Source organism: Rhinopithecus roxellana, chromosome 19, assembly GCF_007565055.1.
Source record: "Rhinopithecus roxellana isolate Shanxi Qingling chromosome 19, ASM756505v1, whole genome shotgun sequence".
NCBI lineage: Eukaryota > Metazoa > Chordata > Mammalia > Primates > Cercopithecidae > Rhinopithecus > Rhinopithecus roxellana.
Genome location: NC_044567.1, coordinates 33,976,576 through 34,002,723, shown reverse-complemented (window position 1 = coordinate 34,002,723; position 26,148 = coordinate 33,976,576). Strand labels below are relative to the sequence as shown.

At 39.7% G+C, this 26,148-nt stretch overlaps 2 protein-coding genes across 8 annotated transcripts in view; one reads left to right on the top strand and one right to left on the bottom strand.

The window, feature by feature from the left end:
- Nucleotides 1–10,636: 10,636 nt before the first annotated feature.
- The window catches only part of ZNF286A (zinc finger protein 286A), a 33,489-nt gene continuing 17,977 nt past the window's right edge, over nt 10,637–26,148 (top strand). For 3 of the 7 annotated variants that reach the window (XM_030923254.1, XM_030923253.1, XM_030923252.1), the window contains exons 1-5: nt 10,672–10,837; nt 11,262–11,419; nt 12,286–12,374; nt 18,052–18,166; nt 19,527–19,619. In XM_030923254.1, the coding sequence (XP_030779114.1) occupies nt 10,779–10,837; nt 11,262–11,419; nt 12,286–12,374; nt 18,052–18,166; nt 19,527–19,619 (514 nt within the window). In that variant the 5' untranslated portion in view covers nt 10,672–10,778. The other 4 variants (XM_010359703.2, XM_010359704.2, XM_030923256.1 and 1 more) reach the window with 4 other exon arrangements.
- Nucleotides 15,539–16,139, bottom strand: LOC104659612 (60S ribosomal protein L29-like). Its single transcript, XM_010359702.2, has one exon. It carries the CDS (start codon nt 16,127–16,129, stop codon nt 15,662–15,664), a length of 468 nt encoding a protein of 155 aa, XP_010358004.2. The 5' UTR covers nt 16,130–16,139; the 3' UTR covers nt 15,539–15,661.

Below are 26,148 nucleotides of genomic sequence, written 5' to 3'. Positions count from 1 at the left end.
ACTCAGTGAGACTCCATCTCAAAAAAAAAAAAAAAAAAAAAAAAAATCAATTGGCTGGCCGGGCGCGGTGGCTCACGCCTGTAATCCCAGCACTTTGCGAGGTCGAGGCAGGTGGATCACAAGGTCAGGAGATCAAGACCATCCTGGCTAACACAGTGAAACCCCATCTCTACTAAAAATACAAGAAAAAAAAATTATCCAGGCATGGTGACGGGTGCCTGTAGTCCCAGCTACTCAGGAGGCTGAGGCAGGAGAATAGCATGAACCTGGGAGGCAGAGCTTGCAGTGAGCAGAGATTGTGCCACTGCACTCCAGCCTGGGCGACAGTACAAGACTCCGTCTCAAAAAAAAAAAAGAAAAAGAAAAAGAAAAAAATGAAAAATTCAGTTGGCTAATATTTTATTTAGGTTTTGTACTTATGTGCATAAGTAAAATTGGCTTATAATTTTCATTTTTATTCCTTGTATTATCCTTATCCATTTTAAGAACCAAGTTTATATTAAATTACTAAAATAAATCTGGCAGCTTTATCTCTTTTTATTCTTCTGAGTTGTTTTAGAACACCTTTTATATAAGATAGAGAAGATTGGTACATTGAAAGTTTGGTAGAATTTGGAGTGTGGCCCCACATTTTAATTTCTTTTATGGTAATTGAGCTATTGAAGTTTCCAATTTCATTTTGCACCTTTTTATTTATTTCATATTTTCCTAAATGTATCTACTTCATCTATGCTTTCAAATGTATTGGTAGTTAATAATGTCCTTTGTACCTCTGTTTATTCAATCTGCAGTTGTATAACTTTGCTCTCTTAAATTCATCATTCTCATTTGAAGTTTGTTTATCTTATTAATCTGTTCATTAAGTCAGCTTTCGGTGTTTGTTTGTTTGTTTTAAGATGGAGTCTCGCTCTGTCGTCCAGGCTGGAGTGCAGTGGCATGATCTCAGCTCACTGCAACCTCTGCCTCCCGGGTCCAAGCGATTCTCCTGCCTCAGCCTCCTGTGTAGCTGGGATTACAGGCGTGTGCCACCACACCCAGCTAATTTTTGTATTTTTAGTAGAGACGGGATTGCACCATGTTGATCAAGCTGGTCTTGAACTCCTGACCTCAAGTGATCCACCCACCTCGGCCTCCCAAAGTGCTGGGATTACAGGCATGAGCCACCACGCCCAACCCAGCTTTTGGTTTCAATAATCTTTTTATTGGTTTTTGTGTACACGACTTCCTTGATTTTTTTTTTTTTTTTTTTTTTGAGGCAGAGTCTCTCTCTGTCCCCCACGCTGCAGTGCAGTGGCATGATCTCGGCTCACTGCAAACTCCACCTCACAGGTTCACACCATTCTCCTGCCTCAGCCTCCCGAGTAGCTGGGACTACAGTAGTGCCCACCACCACATCTGGCCAATTTTTTGTATTTTTAGTAGAGATGGGGTTTCACTGCGTTAGCCAGGATGATCTCAATCTTCTCATCTCGTGATCCGCCTGCCTCGACCTCCCAAAGTGCTGGGATTATAGACGTGAGCCACCATGCCTGGCCAGGACTTCCTTGATTTTTGAGCATTTATTATTTCTGTATTTCGTATTCCTTTGGCTTAACCTGCTCCTTGAATAAACTTCTTAGCTCACTTATTTCCAATTTTTCTTAAATGTATTTAAATTATACATATTTTCTAAATACTCTTCTAGATGTACTCTAAAATTTTTGTATAACTTGTGATTCAGGTTTAAGTATTTTGTAATTTCTTATACTATTATCTTTTTAACCCCAAATTTACTTAGTATTGTGGGGTTTTCTTTATTTTTGTTTTTAATATTCAGAAAACATTTTAGCTCTCTTTTCTATTTCTAATTTTATTGCATTATCTCAAACAGCAATAGATCTGTGCTGTCCAAAATGGCAGCCAATATAGCCATATGGGCGTACCAAGCACTTGAAGTTTGCCTAGTCTGAATTGAAAAGCGTTGTAAGTGTAAAATACCTCCAAATTATGAAGACAGGGCAAACAATATAAAGTATCTTACTGATAAGTTTGATATTGATTACAAGCTAAAATAAAATATATTGGATATGTTGGGTTAAATAAATAGGTTTATGTAATTAATTTCACCTCTTTTAAAAAGTTTTTAAAATAGAGCAGCTAAAAATTAAAATTACATATGTAGCTGACATTATATTTCTCTCTATGTATAGTGGTATTGATGTATATGAATTATTTTAAATTCACTGAAGAATCATCTGTGTTTTAGCATAAGGTCAACTTTCCTGACTAATGCATGTGTGCTAGAAAAGAATGTACATTCTCTGTTTGTCACATGTAAAGTTGCATGTAGATCTATTACCATGAGATTCATAATCCTGTTATTGAAACTCCTAAAGCTCTCCTTCCTTTTGTCTACTTGATATATTAGTTTTTCAGAGGATTATGTAAAATTTTCCTACTACAATTACTGATTTTTCTTTCAGTCGTTATACCTTCTTGATCTCACATTCCTTTTATAAGTTTATAATGTGTGCAGACAAGGTGTTGTAGATTTATTTTTCCTCGTTCCTTCCTGCTGACTACTATGAACACTAGAAATAACGAACAAGAACTCTGACAGATAGAAAAAGGAAATTGGACTGGGTAGAGAGGGACCCCAGGAGTGGAGGAACATCATGTTAGTAGGGCATCTTATTACCCCGAGCCTAGCAATAGAAGATGGCCCACATAGACTTATTCCTCCCCCTGTGGAACAAGGGCCCCACTAACAGCACCAGGTAAGCCTGGAGGGATTGACTGGAAATCCCACTAACCATAAGCAGCCAGAGGGGATCCCATCAGGCCTGAGACTCTCCTCTCCCATCTACAGCAACAGGTGGATGGGCAGTACCATCACAGGGGATGTGCCACAGCAAGCACTAGCCCAATCAGACCTGGGAATTCCCATTCTTCCACCCCAAACACACACACACACACACACACACACACACACACACACACACGTCTTCTAAAAAGTGAAAGATTGAAATAGAACCCAAAGTCTCTTAATATCCAGAAATCTATCCAAAATCACCCATCATACCAAGAAATAGGAAGATCACAACTTGAAAGACAAAAGACAATCAACTAATCCTTATACTGAGAAGAATCAGATTCTGGAATCATGTTGTCAGGATTTAAAGCAGCCATCATAATAAAGTTTCAATAAGAAATTACAAATTGTCTTAGAACAGATGAAAAGATAAAAAATCTTAGCAAATAAATGTTATAAAAAGAATCAAAAGGAAATTATGAAATTAAAAATATACAACTACTAAAATATTTAAAACTCACTGGATGGGCTTGATAGTAGAATGGAGATGACAAATAATAGAACCAGGGAACTTGAGGAGAGATCACTGTAATTTACCCGATCTGAACAACAAAAAGAAAATGGACTGAAAATAAATGAACACAACCTCAAGGACCTTTCTTTGGAACAATGACAAAAGATTCAGCAATCTTAACATCAGAGTCCCAGGAGAGAAAAAAATAGTAGGACTGAGGGTATTTAAAGAAATAGTAGAAAATAATTTCCCAAATTTGGTTTATGTTCCAAATTATGAAAGACATATACTTACAGATTCAAGAAGCTGAACAAACCCCAAATAAAGTCAAATAAATTCCTACCAAGATACATCATAATTAAAATGCTGTAAACTAAAGATAAAAAAATTATTAACAGCAGCTAAGAGAAATGTTTCCATTACATCCAGGGGAACACCAATTTGATGACACGAGGTTTCATGTTTGAAATCATGAAGGCCAGAAACAAATAGCATATTTTTCAAGTGCTGCCAACTTAAAAAAAAAAAAAGGAACTGCAAACTGTGAATTGTATCCAGTGAAATTACCCTTCAGGAATGAAGAGGAAATCCAGTCATTCTCAAATGTGTGCAAACTACAAGAATTTGTTGCTGTCAGATTTAGCCTTAAGGAATGGCTAAAGGAAATTCTCTAAACACAAAGAATATGATAAATGAAAGTATCAGGGAATATCAGGAAGGAAGGAAGGAACAATAGAAAAAGTAAAAATATGGTCAAATACAATAGATCATCCCTCTCCTCAAATTGTACAATATAATGTCCATTTTTTGTCCATTATAATTTTTTTAATCGAGTTTAATTTTTTTTTTTTTTTTTTTTTTTTTTTTTTTTTTTTTTTTGAGATGGAGTCTTGCTCTGTTGCCTAGGCTGGAGTACAGTGGCACAATCTCGGCTCACTGCAACCTCCGCCTCACAGGTTCAAGCAATTCTCCTGTCTCAGCCTCCTGCCTCTAGTCCCAAGTAGCTGTGACTACAGGCACCCACCACCACATCTAGCTAATTTTTGTATTTTTAGTAGAGACAGGGTTTCACTATGTTGGCCAGGCTGGTCTTGAACTCTTTACCTCGTGATCCCCCCACCTCAGCCTCCCAAAGTGCTGGGATTACAGGTATGAGCCACTGCACCCAGCTGAGTTTAATTTTATTAATAACAACATTGTTATCCGGCTATTTTTTGTTCATATTAGCCTGGTATATATTTGTAATGACTTAGATTTTAATATTTTTGTTTTGCTTGAATTCCAATGTATGTTTTGTAAAAAGAAAAAAACAAAAAAACAACAAAAAACAACAAAAAATATTGCTGCATTTTTTTTTTTTTTTTTTTTTTTTTTACTTAATAGGTTTTTTTGTTTGTTTGTTTTTGTTTTTTGAGACGGTGTCTCGCTCTGTCACCAGGCTGGAGTGCAGCAGCACCATATCAGCTCACTGCAACCTCTGCCTCCTGAGCTCAAGTGATTCTCCTGCCTCAGCCTCCTGAGTAGCTGGGACTACAGGTGCCCATCACCACACCCAGCTAATTTTTGTATTTTTAGTAGAGACGGGGTTTCATCATGTTGGCCAGGATGATCTTGATCTCTTGACCTTGTGATCCACCCGCCTCGGCCTCCCAAAGTGCTGGGATTACAGGTGTGAGCCACCACGCACAGCCCTACTTAGTTTTTAATCTAAATGGAGATTCTTAGCCTTTTGACAGATAAGTTTGACCCATTTACATTTATTGTGATACATGATATAATAGGTCTTATTTTGTGTTTTCTTTTCTTTTTTTGAGACAGGGTTGTGTTTTCTCTTTTCCATACTTTCTGTTTCTTTTATTCCTCTTCTCTCAGTTTCCATGGAATAATCACTTCTTTTCTTTTTTCTTTTTCTGAGATGGATTTTTGCTATTGTTACCCAGGGTGGTGTGCAATGGTGCGATCTTGGTTCACTGCAACCTCTGCCTCCCAGGTTCAAGCAATTCTCCTGTCTCAGCCTTCCAAGTAGCTGGGATTACAGGCATGCAGCACCATGCCTGGCTAGTTTTGTATTTTTAGTAGAGACGGAGTTTCTTCATGTTGGTCAGGCTGGTCTCAAACTCCTGACGTCAGGTGATAAACCTGCCTCGGCCTCCCAAAGTGCTGGGATTACAGGTGTGAGCCACTGAGCCCAGCCAGTCACTCCTTTTCTTATGCTTTGAATATTATACATCCTATTTTTATTCTCCTGGTGCTTCTACCTAACTTATTAAAACCCACACCTATGTTTCTTCCCCACCTCCCATCCATTTTTTATGGTTATGAATGTGTGTTTTTTTTATGCTGATCGGCCCAGGACACTATATACAGCAAAATTATTTTTTCTTTTTTCCTTTTCTTTTCTTTTCTTTTTTTTTTTTTGAGACAGTCTCACTCTGTCGGCCAGGCTGGAGCACAGTGGCACGATCTCATCTCACTGCAACCTCCGCCTCCCTGACTCAAGCAGTTCTCCTGCCTCAGCCTCCCAAGTAGCTGGGATTACAGGCGTATGCTACCACACCCGGATAATTTTTGTATTTTTAGTAGAGACTGGGTTTCACCATGTTGGCCAGGCTGGTCTCGAACTCCTGACCTCAGGTAATCCGCCTGCCTCGGCCTTCCAAAGTGCTGGGATTACAGGTGTGAGCCACTGCGCGTGGCCTCTTTTTTTTTTTTTTCTTTTGAGATGGAGTCTCGCTCTGTCTCCCAGGCTGGAGTGCAGTGGCATGATCTTGGCTCTCTGCAGCCTTCCCCTCCTAGGTTCAAGTGATTCTCCTGCCTCAGCCTCCTGAGTAGCTGGGACTACAGGCACATGCCACTATGCCCAGATAATTTTTTTGTTTTGTTTTTTGTTTGTTTGTTTATTATCATTATTATTATTTTGAGATGGGGGGTCTCGCTCTGTCACCCAGGCTGGAGTGCAGTGGCGCAATCTGGGCTCACTGCAACCTCTGCCTCCCGAGTTCAAGCAATTCTCCTGCCTCAGCCTCCTGAGTAGCTGGGACTATAGGAATGTGCCACCATGCCCGGCTAATTTTTGTATTTTTAGTAGAAACGGGACTTTGCCATGTTGGTCAGGCTGGTCTTGAACTCCTGACCTCAAGTCATCCACCCACCTCAGCCTCCCAAAGTGCTGGGATTACGTGAGCCACTGCACCCGGCCATGTTTGTTTGTTTTGTTTTGTTTTGTATTTTTAGTAGAGATGGAGTTTCATCATGTTGGCCAGGCTGGTCTTGAACTCGTGACCTCAAGTGACCCACCCACCTTAACCTCCCAAAATGCCGGGATTACAGGTGTGAGCCACCACACCCAGACTAAAAACTAAAACTAGAACTACCATATGATTCAGCAATCCCATGACTAAGTGTTTATCCAAAGGAAAGGAAATTAGTATATCACAGGGATACCTGCACTTCCATGTTTATTGCAGTCATATTCACAATAGCAACTTTAGTGTCCGTCAGTGGATGAATGGATAAAGAAAATGTGGTATATATACATAATGCAACACTATTTAGCCATAACAAAAAAATGAAATACTATCATTTGCAGCAAGATAGATGTAACTGAAGGTCATCATGTTAAGTGAAATAAGCCAGGCATAAAAAGACAAGTACTACATGTTCTCAGTCATATGTGGCAGCCAATAAAATTCATCTTATGGAGGTAGAGAATAGAATGATGATAACCAGAGGCAGGGAAGGGTGTGGAGGGTGATGAAAAGGGGTTGGTTAACAGGTACAAACACAGAGTTAGATAGAAGGAATAAGTTAGAATCTTTAATAACACAGTTAACAATGATATATCGTATATTTCAAAATCCCCAAGACATTTCAAATTTGAAAAGAACATTTCAAATTTCCCCAACACAAAGAAATGATAAATGTTGAAGGTGATGGATATCCTAAATACCCTGACTTGATTATTACATGTATTATGCATGTATCAAAATATCACATGTACCCCACAAATACATACAAATATTATTTATCGATATTACATTTTCTTCTTGTGATCAGTACTGCTATTGACAAATCAGATTTATTTAATTATTTGTTGAGAAGCCACAAAATGCCAGGCACTGTTTTTTTTTTTTTTTTTTTCACATTGATACTTTTGTTCTCAGCAATCAAAATACAAAGTTGAACACAATGGAGCCACTGTTTTGGTTATGCATAATGTGTATGCCTCCAAAAACAGAAGAAAAATAGGAAGAAGTAACTTCACTAAAGGTTCCCTGACAAGTCCTCCGGCAGATCCAACGAAGGGAGACTAAGGAAAATCACACTTAGAAAGCTGCCCGATGAGGTGTTTATGCAAAAAGAATGGTTCTGGAGTTAAGAACACACTTTTATATTTCCCTATTTCTCAGAGATCAGAAAAGAAAATCACACACATTGCATCTTGTTATTTTCTAAAAAAGGCCTCTGCCCCTTTAGAAAAACGAAACGAGGGGAGACAGCCCACGGTGGGGGTTTTAATTGGAAGAAGTCCTCGGTCAGAAACAGTCCTGAATGTTTAACCTCTGCCTTTCAGGAGAGAGGTCTGAATTTTAACATCTGGGGATGGGATGAAAGTGAGGGACTGAGCTGGAGGTCTTTAGGCTTGGTCAGGTGACAACACAAATCAAGGTGTCGCTCAGGCTCCACAGCTGTGGATGATTTTTAGGGTGTCAGATGTTTGGGGAGATGGAGGGAACAGAGCACTGCAAAGATAATTTATTCCCATCTACACCCTGAACAAATACGCTTGAAGTTTTCAGCTTCAGGTCATGAATTCGACCTGTTGTAGAGGTGTAGGTGTTTTCAGGTTCTCTCATCAGCAACCCACCGGAAGGTAAGTGTGGAGAATGCACCAGTTTAGTTCCCACTGTCCGGGCTGATGGAGCTCTGACACTACCTGGTCCTAAGACAGGCACTGTTTTCAACACTGAGGATTTTTTTTTTAATTGTGATTGTTTTCTTTTGTAGGTGATTTATGTTTTGTTTCTGGAAGACTTTAGAATTTCTTCTTTGTTAGATTTCACTGTAATATGTGGTGTCTTCTCATAATTTTGTTTGACTCTCTATGAATACTTTCAATATGAAGTCTTTTTTTATTTTTCCATAATTCTTGATTATTTCTTAAAATAGTTCCTCCTCTCTGTTTTTCTTTCCTCCTGGATTCTCATAAAATCTAGTCAGTCTCCACATTGCTTAACATTTCTTTCATATTTTTCAACTTTTTCTCCCTTCCTGATATCTTCTGGAAGTGTAGAGTTCCCTAGCCTGATATTCTAGCTTCACTAGAATATTCTAGATATTCACTCTTCAATTTTACCCATTCTGCTATCCAATCTAGTATTAACTGTCATATTTTGACACACAGTTTTGTTGTTTTTATTTTTATGACAAGTTCTTGCTTGATATTTCCTGTATCTTCCTTTACCATTCTTAGGATAGGTTTTTAAAAGTACATGTACAGGCCACACACCTCCTAGGACCAACCGTAGCCATTTGTCTTCCTGTGGGTTTCAAATAAACTTTTCAATAGTTGTTCATTCCAGCAATTTTCCCTCTTACAGACAATCTCCAGGTTGGATTTTGATAAAGAAGAACCTCTTTCATGTTACAAAGTTGTATTAGTTAAATTTTCCTGCATAGCAATATGATCACATACTCAGTGGTCCAAAATAGCACACGTTTAGCTGAGCACAGCTTAACTGAGTTCTTTGCAGCCAGCTATGAAAACGTCAGGCAAGACAGGGTTCTCATGGGAAGACTCTACAAGGAATGATTCACTTCCAAGCACACAGAGCTGCCTAAAGGGTTCAGCTTCTTGCAGGTTGTGGGACCATGGGCCTTCGGTTCTTGCAGGCTACTGGTTGGAGGCCATCCTCAGTTCCTTGTCATATGGGCCTCCCCAACGTCACTACCACTTCATCAAAGCCAGTAAGAGAGGAGTCTCCTAGCAAGACACACATTAGACTTTTTTTTTTTTTTTTTTTTTTTTTGAGACGGAGTTTCGATCTGTCGCCCAGGCTGGAGTGCAGTGGCCGGATCTCAGCTCACTGCAAGCTCCGCCTCCCGGGTTTACGCCATTCTCCTGCCTCAGCCTCCCGAGTAGCTGGGACTACAGGCGCCCGCCACCTCGCCCGGCTAGTTTTTTGTATTTTTTAGTAGAGACGGGGTTTCACCGTGTTAGCCAGGATGGTCTCGATCTCCTGACCTCGTGATCCGCCCGTCTCGGCCTCCCAAAGTGCTGGGATTACAGGCTTGAGCCACCGCGCCCGGCCCATTAGACTTTTATGTCATCTTTATTGTGCTGTATTGGTTAAAAGCAAGTCCCAGTCCATACACAAGAGGAGGGGATTGCACAAAGGTGTAACTACCAGGGGGCTGAGATAATGGGAGTTACAAATCCCTTCTGGGAACTGGAAATCATCTTTCCTTGAAGTTTCTAAAAGCCACTGAACGGTTTTAAGCAGTAAAGTAACAGCATATTGTTTTAGAATGAGCACTAGCCAGAAAGTGTCGAGAACAGATTGGTGGTAGAGAAAACCTTAGTTAGGGAATCCAGCTATCAGGCTGCAATGGCAATCCTAGTGAAATGGTGGTGGCCCCAAGTAAGGTAATGCTACTGGGAATGGAGAAAGATGGAAACAATGGAGTTATTTAAGATATAATGAATAGGACTTGGTGATAGATGGTGAGATTAAAGAGTTAAGAATATTCAGGTTCTGACTTGTGCAAATGAGTGGGCAGTAATGTCATTCACTGAGTAAAGGAGGGCAGTCTACACACGAAGTTGGAGGTGGATGGGTTAGTCCTTTAATAGAATTGGAGAGACTGAATAACGGTCCCTTGAACCACCTTTTATGATACATTTAAACTAATGTTTATGTCTGCAAATAACCTGTCGCTCAAATTTGTTAAAACAGGTTCTATCTTTTCAACTCATTTTAAATACATGAATTTTTAGGATTACAAGTAATCTGTGGACACAGGAACATCGGACTCAGTGTACAAAGAGGGACCTGCTCTTCCTAAAAATATCCTTCATATGTTTTGAAAGCAAAGGATGAGTTCTGAGAGCACAAAATACGGATAAAAACGATGTATTTTAATGTATCTTACACCGGAGTAATTTGGGTTGAACTTAGCAGCCCTAAGCACTGTGCCTCAGGAACTTCTGCAGACAAAGCGCGGGGACTGACCCTGACTTCTTTCCGCGTCTCCGCTACTCCCTCCCTCCCTTGCCCAGAGGATTAGACACCCGAGATGTTGTTTCATACTCTCGCGAGAGGGACGGAGCTCTTCGATCCTCCGATTCTCCCAGCCGCACCGCTGGTGCTCCCACCTGCGGAGAACCGGGGTCGGGAGATGCCAAGGGGCTTCTGGGAATTGTAGTTCCGGGCGGGATGAGAGCTGCCCGCCTGGCTCCGCTCCTTCTTACGCATGCGCGACTCCGAGCTGGCCAAACAAGTTCGTACCCTTTGTGAGGCCCAGGATGGGAGGTGAGTTTGGTTGTGGTGATGTCGCTCGTCTCCGCTCGGCCTCGGCAGTGGTTACCCGGGTCGTTCTGTGGCAGAGTGCTCGTTTGTTAAAGGGGCCTCGAGGGCAGACCATGAGCCCCGTCCCTTCTCACTCTGGCCTGATCCTCTCCTCCGGGGACGCGATTGTGCGACGGGCGGGGCGGTCGCGGGGTCCTGGGCCAGTGCCCCGAACGCGGCAGAATTTGCCCAAATTCCTGATGCCTCAGCGTCACCTCTTCCAGGCGCCCGGTTCCCCCAGGGACAGCTCCAAGCGGTAGGGACAGACACCTGAGGACCCAGCCTCAGGGATGCTGTCCCTGGGCTTCCAGGCTCCAGCGCCGCAGGACTGAGGCAGACTCCACTGTGAGAAAGAAACCGACCCGATCTAACCCAGGCCTTTCATCAGAGCCCAGGAGGGAAGCAGGAAGTGGGACCACGAGGCCCGGGGGTCTTCTAATTCGTCTGGCCAGGGAGATCTGAATTGGGGTGAAGAGCAGAATCTCCAGAACAAGGAGGAAGTGGTGATCATGGAGACAGATTTGACTGAAATGCCTGAGAAAAGAGGTGAGAATTGCGGACGTGTTGAACTTGTGGCGTGAAAGGACGAAATTTCTGCTCCTGAAGGGAAAACGGTTGGCTCACGGGAGGTGGCTCTTGGCTGGCTGTCTCCATTGTCTTGGGGATGGATGGGCTTTTTAAGTGAGACTGAAGGGCTTGGTATGGGAGCACCGCCCTTTCCATGGCAGCTGGACACACAGTGGACTCTTCACAGCTACCCACAAAATGTGAGTGAAATGTTAACTTCTGTGACATGAGCAAAAAGCCTCAATTACTTCATTTTCTCATGTACTCTTCCTCCCAAATGATTATATCATGCTAGTCTCCATTGGGGCTAAGAATTCAGCCTTTAGTTGTCAAAAATATTTTGTTTTACATAGGAGAAAACAGGCATAGTAGTTAATGACTGACTTCAGTTCTACCTGACCAGTTTCATGAAGGTTGTGCTGTGACCTCCTACACCAGAATTCCCCCTGGGGTGGTTGTTAGATTTCTAGATTGTACCCCAGGCTCAACTAATGCTTATTACTTTGAGTTGGCATCCAGCAATCTACATTATAAATAAGCTTTCAGAGTGAGAACCAATGAGTATCGATTAAGCTGGGAAATTAACTGACATATTCTAATTTCTAGATCAGAGGATATCATCTTACAGAATGTGTTATGATTATAGCAACTGAATTCGAGCCCAGAGTAGCAATATTCCCGTACATCCTGGGACAAGGGTCCTGGGAGGAGGTGGGTTGTTTTGGGGTGCCTTCAGTCTCAGTGTTTGTAGGCAGCACATACAGTATGTTGAAGCAGTTTTTAGACTTTAAATCTGAGTGGCAAGTTAAGTCTAGGTCTCATCATTACTGCTTTCTTGTCGTTAGCTCTGTCTTCCCAGGATTCTCCCCATTTCCAAGAGAAGAGCACAGAAGAGGGAGAAGTGGCTGCTCTGCGCCTCACGGCCAGATCCCAGGTGAGTGAGTCTGCTAATTTTTGGAATTACACCTTGTTTCTTGACTGTAGATGCGCTCCCTTCTTTGTTATGTGGAGTTTCTTTATCCACTAAAGCCCGTCTGCAGAGCGGAGTTCTAAATCTAAGAGACTAGTCAAGGGACTAATGGACTCAGAAGAAAATGTTTTCTACTTATAACACTGGATGGATTTCTTCCCTATTTAGTGTTTATTGTCCCTCAACAGACAGGTAAGCAGCATTTCCCTTAGCCTACTATGCTCATTTCTGTGCTTGGTAATGTGAGAAACTATTTTAAATATAATGTGGTACATACCTCTTAAAACTTGTTTCTCTAGAGGAAGCAGCATGTATGTGACTTTAAGTAGCAATTTAAGAAAGCACTTAAATGCTGAAGTGATTGTAAAAGTAGTAAGTACTCGGCCGGGCGCGGTGGCTCACGCCTGTAATCCCAGCACTTTGGGAGGCCGAGACGGGTGGATCACGAGGTCAGGAGATCGAGACTATCTTGGCTAACACGGTGAAACCCCATCTCCACTAAAAATACAAAATATTAGCGGGGAGTGGTGGCGGGCGCCCGTAGTCCCAGCTACTCGGGAGGCTGAGGCAGGAGAATGGCATGAACCCGGGAGGCGGAGCTTGCAGTGAGCCGAGATCGCACCACTGCACTCCAGCCTGGGCGACAGAATGAGAATCTCTCAAAAATAATAATAATAATAATAAGTACTCACATAGTTCAAAGAACTACTGGAAAAGGAAAGCCTATGAAGGCATAATTTAAAGAGTTAGAATCCAGCCCTCTGAGATGATGAAAGCTAAGGTATGATCATGTCTGCAACTTACTTTTATATTGTTGGCCCCTGTCTCCTAAAAGGTAAATATGAAAAATATTACGAATTTTTGGCTGGGCGTGGTGGCTCATGCCTGTAATTCCAGCACTTTGGGAGGCCGAGGCAGGTGGATCACTAGGTCAGGAGATTGAGACCATCCTGGCTAACACGGTGAAACCCCATCTCTACTAAAAATACAAAAAATTAACCAGGCGTGGTGGTTACGCGCCTGTAGTCCCAGCTACTCGGGAGACTAAGGCAGGAGAATCACTTGAATCTGGGAGGTGGAGGGTTACAATGAGCCAAGATCGCACTGCTGCACTCCAGCCTGAGCAATGAGGGAAACTCTGTCTCAAAAAAAAAAAAAAAAAAAAAAAAATGCCGGGCGCGGTGGCTCAAGCCTGTAATCCCAGCACTTTGGGAGGCCGAGACGGGCGGATCACGAGGTCAGGAGATCGATACCATCCTGGCTAACGCAGTGAAACCCCGTCTCTACTAAAAAATACAAAAAACTAGCCGGGCGAGGTGGCGGGCGCCTGTAGTTACAGCTGCTCGGGAGGCTGAGGCAGAAGAATGGCATGAACCCAGGAGGCGGAGCGTGCAGTGCCGCGTGCAGTGAGCTGAGATTCGGCCACTGCACTCCAGCCTAAACCACAGAGCGAGACTCCATCTCAAAAAAAAAAAAAGAATTTTTGAATTTAGGTGATTGTACTTTATCAGTGATTATTGCATTCATCTTTCAACTTTTGTATGTTTGAAACTTTTATTAAAAGAAGTTAGGCCGGGCGCGGTGGCTCAAGCCTGAAATCCCAGCACTTTGGGAGGCCGAGACGGGCGGATCACGAGGTCAGGAGTTCGAGACCATCCTGGCTAACACAGTGAAACCCCGTCTCTACTAAAAAATACAAAAATCTAGCCGGGCGTGGTGGCTGGCGCCTGTAGTCCCAGCTACTCGGGAGGCTGAGGCAGGAGAATGGCGTAAACCCGGGAGGCGAAGCTTGCAGTGAGCTGAGATCCAGCCACTGCACTCCAGCCCGGGTGACAGAGTGAGACTCCGTCTCAAAAAAAAAAAAAAAAAAAAGAAGTTAGGGTTGGGCACAGTGGCTCATGCCTGTAATCCCAGCACTTTGGGAGGCCAAGGCGGGCAGATCACCTGAGATCAGGAGTTCAAGACCAGCCTGACCAACATGGTGAAACCTTGTCTCTACTTAAAATACAAAAATTAGCTGGGCGTGGTGGTGCATGCTTGTAATCCCAGCTACTCTGGAGATTGAGGCATGAGAATCACTTGAACCCAGGAGGCAGAGGTTGCAGTGAGCAGAGATAGTGCTATTGCACTCCGGCCTGGGTGAGAATGAAACTGTCTCAAAAAAAAAAAAAAAAAAAAAAAAGGAGTAGGGAAAAAGGAGCTTTCCATGATATGTGTGGCATACCCCAACCCAGAGATTCCTCAATCAGCCTTTCTCTTTGCTTCTATAATCCGAGGTGTGAAAAGTAGATACTGCATGTTCATAGTGTTTGTAAAAGTGACTTTTCAGGGTCCTTTATGTACTTGCCTGTCTCCATTGGCTTCTTAACTGTCTTACACTAGTCTTGAAGGCTTTATTAGTCAAGAAGCTTTAAAAGTTGTAGCTGATGAAATCAATTCAAATGGGCGTAAGTGAAAAGAAGTAACTACTGACTAATGGAAAAATCTAGGTCTGGCTACATATAGGGCTCAAACAAGAATGTTAAAACCTATTTCTTCATTTTACTGACCTTTTCTTTTCTCGCCATGGGTTTTGTTGTCAAATAGGTTTTTCTCCTATTGTTGCCCCTAACGAGTTTAGGCTTACATCTTCCTGTGTTGAAGGCCAGAGAAAAAGGGCAGATTCTCTTCTAGTCATTATTGCAGAAGTGCCGGGATTGACTCTAATGGGGTATTAGGCCTATTCCTGGATGAGATATTGGCCAAATCTAAATGTAATTCTCTATAGAATATACCTACAAACACACGCGGGCGTGCACACGCGCACACATCCCACCCGTGAGTCAGAGATGGAGTCAGTACTACCTGAACTACACAGATTCAAAGTGGCCAGGCATAGTAGCTAGGGGAAAATTAGGGCACAGGTACCATAAGTGTGAATATATATTTCAATATTTTGATATCAGATTCAACACTGTTAATAGCATCAAGCTGATTGAACCTATTATGGAAAATTTTAAAAACTCTCTTTGTTCTCTGTGCACTTTATTAGATATTTAAAGTGCAGTGTTGGAGCTTTTTTCTTATTAGAATTTGCCTGGGCTTTTTTTTTTTTTTTTTTTTTTTTTCCATAGACAGAGGCTAACAAATCCTGCCTCAGGTTTATTTGTACAAATAGCACAGGAGGACCCCAGCCCCATGCAGATGGCAGCCCAGAGGTGGGGGTGGGGGGTCATACCAGTCCTTCTGTCCTCACGTTGGCAGACGGATACCTACTCTGTAGCCTTTGTAGTGGCCTGGGCACCTTTGGGAGCCTGAGCTGGAATTGAAGCTGGAGCTGCAGCCTGGGCCTTGGTTTGATCCTTGGCCTTGGCCTTTGGCCGGCACAGCCGGAGCCCCTTGGCAATGCGAGCACAAGCACGCTTCCCAAGCTTGGGGTGGGCAATGTAGGCAGATCGATCAAGCTTGCGGCTGACACCCTTTGGGATCTTGGGCTTAACCTCCTTGGGCTTTACGAGGGCCTTGACAGCCTCGGCACGTGCACTCATGGCCTTGGCATTGTTGGCCTGCATCTTCTTTAGGCCCTTCTTGTTGTGCTTCTTGGCAAAGCGCATGTTCCTCAGGAACTTGGGGTCCACCCCCTTAAGAGATTCATATCTTTGTGATCGGGGTTTCTTGATACCATTTCTGTGCCATTTTCGGGACTGGTTGTGTGTGGTGTGGTTCTTGGACTTGGCCATGTCTGCACCTTTTTTCGCCTGGGCTATTTTTTATCTTTAATAGATTTTTAAAAATATTAAGGTTTTAGTTCTTCTTCATTGTAACAAAGTGAACAACACAGACATACAGAAATGTAAAGGTAATGCTACTTTCCCCTCAAAATCAGTCCCTGCCTCTCTCTACTATGTATATTTTTTCACATTTTTTGTTGTGCTTGCACTACTGTATTCAGACATACAGTATATTATATTTCCTTCCATTTACTCACCAGTACCCAACCTAGCAATAATATTTTGTTTGGATGGCCTATTCTGTATATAGGATGTGGCTTTTTTAAAAAACCTTTTTATAAGGGAAATTTGCTCATTCACATGTAATACATGCGTTTCAAACTTTTCTTGCCGTGTGATTTTTATAATTCTGTTTCCTGTGATTTATTGTTTCCTCTTTTGTATTTTTTTCCTGCTGTTTGTGCAATGGTTTGCATTTTTGTTGTTCTGGCTTTTTCTTCTAATCGTTTGGCACTTAATCCCCACTGAATGTTGATTTAGTTATGTATATGCAGATTCGAAGCTAAAGGTCATTTTTCCTCATAATGTCTGTTCTACTTAGGGGCTACTGAGTGATTTTTACGTATTATTTTATCTTAAGGGAATAATTCTCTTATTTCTTAAATCTTAGATTATTTTCCCATAGTAGCTTTACTTTGAAATAATTTTAGACATAAGAAGTGTGGCAAATAGCACAAAGAACTTGTATATGCTTCACCCAGATTTTGTAAAAATTTATATTTTACTTTGCTTTATTATGCTTTTTTCAAAATCAGGACATTCACATTGGCATAATACTATAACCTACTGACCTTATTCAGATTTTCCAGCTGTCTTATTTTTCTCTTGTAAAAATTTCTGCTTTTATATTGTAAATATTTCTCTTTTCCTTTGTTTTTTGTTCTAACTTGATTTGTGTGCTCTGGTCATTTATTTACATTTTTAAAAAAATGAAATGGAAGTGTTTAAAGCTATGAAATTTCCTCTGAGTACAGTTTTAGCCATTTGGCATTTTTTTCCTATTTTATTTCATCATTATTTTCATATTTTGATGTATTTTCTCAGTTATAAATTATTCTGTTCTATTTTTGGAATGTACTGAAATTTACTTTGTTACTTCTTGCAAATGCTACATGTTTAAACAGAAGGTGTTTTCTATCCAGTTAGAGCATTTGACGCATATTTCTTTCAGTAACCTTGAAATATTATTGCTGTTGTCTATGGGTTTACTTAAAGGTGCATGTTCAATGCAGATATGTATCTATCTCCTTATGGTTTTTGTATTTTTTGTCTTATAGAAGTATAATCTTACGATATTTTACACGTAAATATTTATGAGTCGTATCTCATAAATTGGAGCCATTTTCCAATTTAATGCTTTTTGCCTTGAATTAATTCATGTTTAATTGGATTTGTTTTTGCTGTCTTTTCTTTCCACGACTTCTTCTTTTCCAAGTTCTGTATTGCAATTCATCTTGTGATTGGCTAGACTGACTCATCAATTTTTTATTGAGAACTCAGAGAAGCATTATGTAGACATGACATTTATTTCCCTCTTCTTATATTTTACTTTAATCAAACTACATTGTTGACTCATTGGTTCGTATTTTAATACTTTATTCCTCAGAAAAATTGTAGTCTCTCAATGGAGAAACCAGGGTCATCTTTTAGTTCTCATATTGAATCTAGCATAGTGTGCCTGGCACATAATTGATAGTTACCCTTTACGTAAAGTACTCTGAATCTGATGACCATTAGAATACTTGTCATTTATCACAGTCAGTTCCCCTGTTAAGTGCATCTCAGGCTTTTGCTCCAGGGCCAGCAGAAACTGGGGGATGAAAGAGAGGTTATCAAGGGAAAGATGTTGAAAAAGATGTTTTATGTCTTAGGAAACAGTGACATTCAAGGATGTGGCCATGGACTTTACGCCAGAGGAGTGGGGGAAGCTGGATCCTGCACAAAGGGATGTGATGCTGGAGAACTATAGGAACCTGGTCTCACTTTGTAAGAATGGATTATCATTGTGATTCTGGAATCTGCTTACGGGAACATCATTACTTTAATGAAAGTGAAATAACTTAACAAAGCCTTCACCTTTGCATTCAGGAGTCAAAAAGTGTTAATTCTTTTTGGCCTATGTAGAAAATCTGTTTTTGATTTAGATTCTTGATGAAATGTCTATGCTTGTTTTGTATCAGGATTCTTTGGATTTAAGTGACAGAAACTTAACTCACACTCTTAAAGGGGAAAAAAATCTTGATTTTTCAGGAATCCAAATATATTATCAAGAATTTCCTGTATTCATTGATTTATTTTTAATCAATTGGCTTGGTTTTGCTCTGTATTAGCTTTATTCTTAGGATCTCCCTATGTGGCAAAGATGGCCAGTGGCAGTCCCAGGGTTACGTTATTCTTCCAGTTAGATAGCTAAGCTAAAAAAGAAAATGCTTCTTTTCTGGGAGTTTCAGCAAATAAGGTCACAGGCCCATCGGTGAAATAATCTCTAGAGCCAGAGAGATTGAGTACTCTGTGGCCAGTTTTAGATCCTGGGCCTACCAGCATGGCACGCATACACACGTGCATGCATATGATTATGTGAGGGGTAGAGGGAACTGTTAGCCCCTCCCAAACCTCATGTAAAAAAAAAATCCCCTAAGAAAGTGACTTCTAGTAACTGAAGAAGGAAAGGAAAAACATTAGAAGATAAAACTTCAGTTACCACAGTTATGTGGTGCTGCCATTGAGGTCCCACTTTTTCCTCCTTTCCTGAGGTAAGGACTAATTTGCAACATCTCTCTGAAGTTTCCTCGCACAATAAGGAAATAAAGAGAAATTCCTTTCTTTTCTGAGTTGAAAATATTTGTATTTACAAATCCAGTTGAACTCCTTACCAGGCCCAGACTCTTGCTGTAGATATTTTAAGCTTTATTTAGAGGTTCACCCTCCCTTACTTCAGCTCTTCCTATATATAATACTTTGTCTTTGTAGATCAAGAAGTTGAGACCATATTCCAGTTTAGATCTTTATACCCATTGCAAATAAATAAGTCCAGCAGGACAGTGGCCATGAAAGTTGGGCGTGGTGGCTCATGCCTGTAATCCCAGCACTTAGGGAGGCAGAGGTGGGAGGATAGCTTGAGCCCAGGAGTTCGAGACCTGCCTGGGCAATATAGTGAGATCCCATTAACTTTAAAAATAAAAAATAAAAAATAAAAAGTAAATTTTTATAAATTAAAAAAATAAGAAAGAAAGTTGGAATTCACAAAGGAATATGTAACAATTCAACCTGCTGGAAGAAAACTTCCACAAATAACTTACTCCCATTACTTTCTTCTTTCTGTCTTTTTCTTTTTTTAAATGAATAGGGCTTCCAGTTTCCAAACCTGAGAACTACAACTTGGAGAATGGAAAAGAACCATTGAAGCTTGAGAGAAAAACCCCCAAAAGCAGCTATTCAGGTGAGCCAGATAGATGGGAGTCTTCAGAAATGATAGCCCGGCAGGACAATGAAGAAATACTTTTTGGTGCTTAAGAAAATACCTGTGTGCCCTTATTTTTTAATTTTTTAAAAATTCTAAAGCATTTTAAATATATACAGAAGTCCAGAAAATAAAATAACATTCATATATCCATCACTGAGATTAGACACATACTAATATTTTGCTTCATTTGCCTCTTTTGTTTCTTTTTCTTACAATATAAAACTCACAGTTGGATGAATTTTCACAAATTTAGCACATTCATGTAACGATTGCCCACATCAAGAAAACAACCTTACCAGCACCTCTAGAAGCACCCTTGTGCCCTCTTTCAGGCCCCTCTCTCCTCCCAAGGGTAACCTTATCCTAACTTATAGCACCAAGTTTTGACGGTTCTTGAACTTTCTATAAATGGAATCATATTGTATGTACTCTTGTGTCTGGGGTTCCTTCACTGAACATTAGCTGTGAGATACATCCGTGTTGTTGCATGTCATTGTAATTTATTCATTTTCATTGTTGTGTAATTTTTCATTTTGTTAATATACCAGTTTATTCTTCTGAAGATGAGTATTTGGATAGTTCCCTTTTTTAGCTGTCTGAATAATGCTGCTATGTACACTTTTTAAATGCCTTTTGGTGAACAAATATATGCATTTCTTTTGGATATATACATACAAGTAGACTTGTTTTATCATAGGATAGATACATACTCATTTTTAGTAGATAGTGCCAAAGAAGTTTCTAGAGTCACTGTACCAATTACATTCCCAGCAGCAGAGTATGTGCGTTCCAGTTGTTCACATGCTTATCAACACTTAGTATCGTGTTTTCATTTTAGCCATCCTTTTGGGTTGTGTGATATCTTTTATTTTTTAAGAAATAAAAAATATTACATATTCAGTTAAAGCCCTTTTATTCTTGGCCGGGCGTGGTGGCTCAAGCCTGTAATCCCAGCACTTTCGGAGGCCAAGATGGGTGGATCACCTGAGGTCAGGAGTTTGAGACCAGCCTAGCCAACATGGTGAAAACCTGTCTCTGCTAAAAATACAAAAATTAGCTGGGGATGGTGACAGGCACCTGTAATTACAGCTACTTGGGAGGCTGAGGCAGGAGAATTGCGTGAACTCAGTAGGCGGAGGTTGCAGTGAGCTGAGATCATGCCGTTGCACTCCAGCCTGGGCGACAGAGGGAGACTCTGTCTCAAAACAAAAAACAAAAAAAAGAAACCCTTTTATTCTCTTTCTCCCCTAGAAGTAACCATTATATCTTGAAATGGTGTGAATCATTTCAGTGTTTGTGTATGTGTATGTATACACAGAGACGTATATACATATGTATATAAAACAATGTGTTTTATTGTTACACTTTTTCTTGTGTAGTCTGATTTTTTAAAGTTCACATTATATTTTGATATTAATCTGTTAATATATGTGAATTATGTTTATTCATTTTAACTACTGTGGAGTAGTAAGTCCATTGTATGAATAAACTGAATACTTTATTTTTTTGCCATTAGTAACAGTTGCAGTGATCATCCTTTTATTGATTCCTTATGTTCATTTTTTTTTTTTCTTTTTTTTTCCTTATGTTCATCTTGAGAGCTGGTTTAGAGAGATAACTGGAAGAAGAATTAGTAGGTCTTAAATCATCACATGTTTAGCTTTACTAGGAACTGCCAACAGTTGAGTTATCAGACTTGGTAATTTTTGTCAATCTGACAGATGTAAAATGATGTTTTAAAATTTTCATTTCTCTGAGGGATAAATACAAGTTTGAGCATTTCATGTTTGTTGGCTATTCAAGTTTCTTCTTGTGAGTTACCCTTTGCCTGTTTTTTGGGATTGGGCTGTTTGTATCTTTTCTCTTGATTTGGTGGAGTTCTTCATATATTTTAGGTGCTAATATATGACAGAAGTAGCATTGCAAATCAGTGAGAAGAAATTGGCTCTTCTAATCTTTGGAGTATTTTATTTTCTGGTGTGTTAGGCATATAGAATTTAAAATTTTTAATAACTTTTTAATATTGTTTTTTATAAATTGTCTATCTACTTTATCCCAGTGTCAGAAAGATTATTTTATTCCAAAATGTTCCATTTTGTTTTACAGTTACTTATTTTTGTATATGGTATGAAACAGGAAAACTAATTTTGTCTTTTTCCATACTTAAAGCCAGTAAGTCCAGCATTGTTCGTGGAATAATCTTCTGTTACTGATTTGTAATGCTAGCTGTGGTAAACCTAGTTCCCCTGCATACTTGCTTCTGTTTCTTGTCTGTGTCCAGTACCATACTGTTTTCATTACTATACTTAGTAGTATGTACAGCTCATAAAGAAAATCCTTCCTGGATATTCTTATTTTTTAAAAATGTTATGCTTTTGAATATTGAAAGAGTTTTAAAAAAAATCCCTGTGATTATGGATATGTCTGTTTCACCTCAGAGACCTGTCAGTTTCTGTGACTTACCCACTCACCACCCATCTCCCTTTTTTGGGGTATTGCAGTTTTCACAGTGATCTGTTAAGAGGTCCTTATATATGAGGTTTTTTACCTTTTGTTATGTTACAGATATTTTTTCTAGTTTTTGCCTTTCAGTTTTGCTATGCATTTTGATGTACAAGTTTAATTTTTGCAATCTTTTTTTTTCTGCCCTTTCAGTACTGCTTAAAACGTTTTTCATTACCCCAAGGCTACATATATATTTGCCTCTGTTTCCTAGTATATTCTTTATTTTTTTTCTTTAAATTCTTAATCCATTTGGAATTGCTTCTTACTTCTCTGAGTGTATCTTCTTAGCCTTCTTTTTTGAACAATTAAATATTCTAATTCCTCAAAATTTGATTTTAATCGCCCTTCCTTTTGTATACCTGGGATCATAAACTTGAGTACTTACATGGGCCAGGAGGTAATATCACTGAGTTAAAGCAAGCAAGGTGGAAACTGGTGACCCAGAGGAGTGCAGGCCTCAACTGAAAGGAGTAGCCATTACTTCATTAGCTCTAGCTCAAGGGCTGGCGTGGTTTTTATGTAAATGGCTAGATAGTAAATAATTAGGCTTTGTGGGACATGGTCTCCCTGCAGCCATTCAGTCTGCCACAGTAGTATAAAAGCAGCCCTAGAAAATACAACATAAATGGTTATGTTCCAGTAAAAATTTATTTAGCAAAGTAGGCATCAGGCTATAGTTGCCAATCCCTGCTCTAAATGGTTGTTGTCCTTCAGTATGCTTCCAGTTGTTTTCAAGAGAGAAACCCTAAATTTGCATTTATCTGTAATCTCCCTTTTTTTGGGGGGATGGAGTCTGTCTCTGTTGCCCAGGCTGGAGTGCAGTGGCGCGATCTCGGCTCACTGCAAGCTCCGCCTCTCAGGTTCATTCCATTCTCCTGCCTCAGCCTTCTGAGTAGCTGGGACTACCAGTGCCTGCCACCACACCTGGCTAATTTTTTGTATTTTTAGTAGAGATGGGGTTTCACCGTGTTAGCCAGGATGGTCTCACCGTGTTAGCCAGGATGGTCTCCATCTCCTGACCTTGTGATCCGCCTGCCTCGGCCTCCCAAAGTGCTGGGATTACAGGCGTAAGCCACTGCGTCCAGCTGCAATCTCCCTATTTTTAACTGTGTGTAACTAATTTTAAAAGTTTGCATAAACAGTGTGGCCCAAAGAAAATGTGTCTAAAGTCCGATTTGGCCAACTGATCAACTGTTTGCAGCCTCTACTTACTTCTTCATTAGTCTCATCATTCCCACAACCAGTTACTGTCTATCAAGATGAGTCCCAAATTGGTATTTCCATCCTGGAGCTCTCCTCAGGGCTGTTCTCAACATCTTAACTATTTGATTCTTTTGTTTGCTTATGTCAAAGATACTTCAATATAGCATGTTTAAAACTGAATATCTAAAATAAGTCTAAATTTCCCATCTCTCTCATAGGATCCTTTTCCAGTAATTGTTTTAGTAATACTTACTGTCATCAAATTGTACGTGGCAGAAATCTATGCACAGTCTTTACATCTCCCCCTTTCTCCTTTACTCAATTCATTACTGTATTTACCTAATTATATTCTAAGTATTTCTTCATGGTGAGTTTTCCTTTATATATTTTTTTGTTTGCCTGGATTACTGTGATAATCTTTCTAATTCTACCTTTGCCCCATATACTTCATTCTGTAGTGAGACTGGTATTTTCATGATCAAATCTGATCTTGCCATCACTCTGCTTGAAACATCTGAATGGCTTCTCACTGCCTTCAGGGTAACAGACAGAATCCTGGAGGTCTACAAAAACTTGCGAAATCTGGCTTTTACTCATTATCCCAACCTCATTTCACAGCTACTCTTCTTTCATCTCTGTGCTCTAGGGTAGCAGTTCTGAATGCTTTGGCATCAAAGGACCTACTGTAACTATAAAAATTATTAAAGACCCTAAAGATGTTTCATTTATGTGGGTTATATCTACCAATAGTTACTATACTGCAAGTTAAAACAGAAAAATTTTAAGCTATTAGCTAATTCATTTAAAAATAATTGGTCGGTGTGGTGGTCCACACTTGTAATCCCAGTGCCTTGGGAGGCCAAGGTGGGTGGGTCGATGGAGCCCAAGAGTTAGAGACTAGCCTGAGCAGTAAAGTGAGACCTCATCTCTTAAAAGAAAAATATAAATAAAAAATTATAAACCTGTTACATGTTAGCACAGTATTTTTTTTATTAAAAAACAGCTATTTTCTTTAACCAAAAAATGTTAAGAAATATAGCATTGTTTTACACTTTTGCCAATCTCTTTAATGTATGACATAATAGAAGGTAGCTATAGTCTTACAACTGCTTCTGAATGCAACTTGAAATGACTTGTTGTTTTGGTTGCCATGCATGGAGAAAATCCAGCATCACATGGGTATAAGTTGGAAAAGGAAGGAGTATTTTATGGTCTTTTCAGGTAATTATGGCTTTTCTTCTTTGAAACAGCTCCAAAACTGAACAAGTGGTACTTTCTGAAAGATTAGGTTCAATGTAGAATCTGAAACCACATCCGTGAATTTTTCATGTATTGAACTCTATCAGTCTTTGGACAATATTGGTTCACTAAGTTATGCAGATCTTTGTTGACACTTTATATTGTGCAATATTTTTGAATATTATAACTTGCAGTATCACAACTGACGTTATCAGAAAAGCCTTTAAGTTTTAGGAGGCCATCAAGCTCTCGGTAGTAGATAGAAGTTTTCCAAACCTTGTAATTTCTGCCTGAAAGCTCAAATTTTATAAAAAACTCATTTGTTGTCCTTGATACGACAGGTTTACTCTGTTCATTTTTGAGAAACTGTCTGCCAGATACCCAAGTTAGATAACATAGTTTGCCATTCGGTCACCCTTTCAGGTAAAATGGTGGTCTGTGAAACAAGCGGTTGGTTCAGCTCACAACTCATTTCCTCAAGGTGACCATTGTTCTTTGGTATAAACAGATTTGCCTTATGAATATTTCCTATTTCATTAACCCTGTATATTAAAAAGGCACTTCAAGGGTTAAAATTCAATGAAATTAGTAATGTTTATGCTTCCATAGACATTTTTAAATAAAACTGGCTTTAAAAAAAAAAAAAAAAACGAAGAGTACATGATGGGGACTACTAGTAAGTTTAGTAAGCGATTTTACCATTACTTTACAACATCATTGAAAATGTTGAGACAATGAAAAAGGCAAATAACATCTAAATCTTATTTTGAAAGCAGTTTTGAACTTACTATTTCCCAGGGGTTCATGGACCATCCTTGAGGATCTTTGCCTCTACCTACCTATACAAGCCTTCTATCAATTTGTTTTATTTATTTAACAAACACTTAATGTAGCACTTATGCTGTGTCAGCATTTTTAAGTGCTTCATAAATATTTGCATTTAATGCTCATTAAGGTAGGATGGGTACTGTTATTACCCCCTCTTACACATATGGAAACTGAAGTAAAGAGGTTAAATAACATCCAGTATCACACAGCTAGTAAGCGGCAGAACTCCAATTCAGGTTTTGCTTGTGAATGTTAGATTAAATTATTTCTTCCTGTGTATGCATAGTGACTCTTTTTTCCCAGTGACTAGTTCAGAGCCTAGCACGTGGAAGATATTCTATAAATATTTGTTGAATAAAATAGATAGAAGATGAAGAGATAGATGAATGAATACAATTTATTTGAGTGGATGAAATGAGTGACTCATCTAACTTAATTTTCTTCAAATAGTTAATCAGTTTCCATGGCATCACTGGAAAAACAAATCTCTGTTTTGTTCACTGACTGAAATACCACCTTCATGTTATCTTTAATTCTTACATATACTGTATTTCTGTATTTGCTCTTGTTTTACTCCTCTGTTTATTTCTTTGAACTACACTATTGAAAATATTTTATCTCTGTATAAATTAGCTTTGTATTGGATATAAAAATTCTACTATATGTATATTGGATATATTTAGAGAGGTTAAGCTTCCATCTCTGCCCTCCCTGTTCCGATGTTTTCCCT

Excerpts from the sequence above, each read along its gene's own strand:
- LOC104659612 (XM_010359702.2), bottom strand. The coding sequence starts at position 16,129 with ATGGCCAAGTCCAAGAACCACACCACACACAACCAGTCCCGAAAATGG.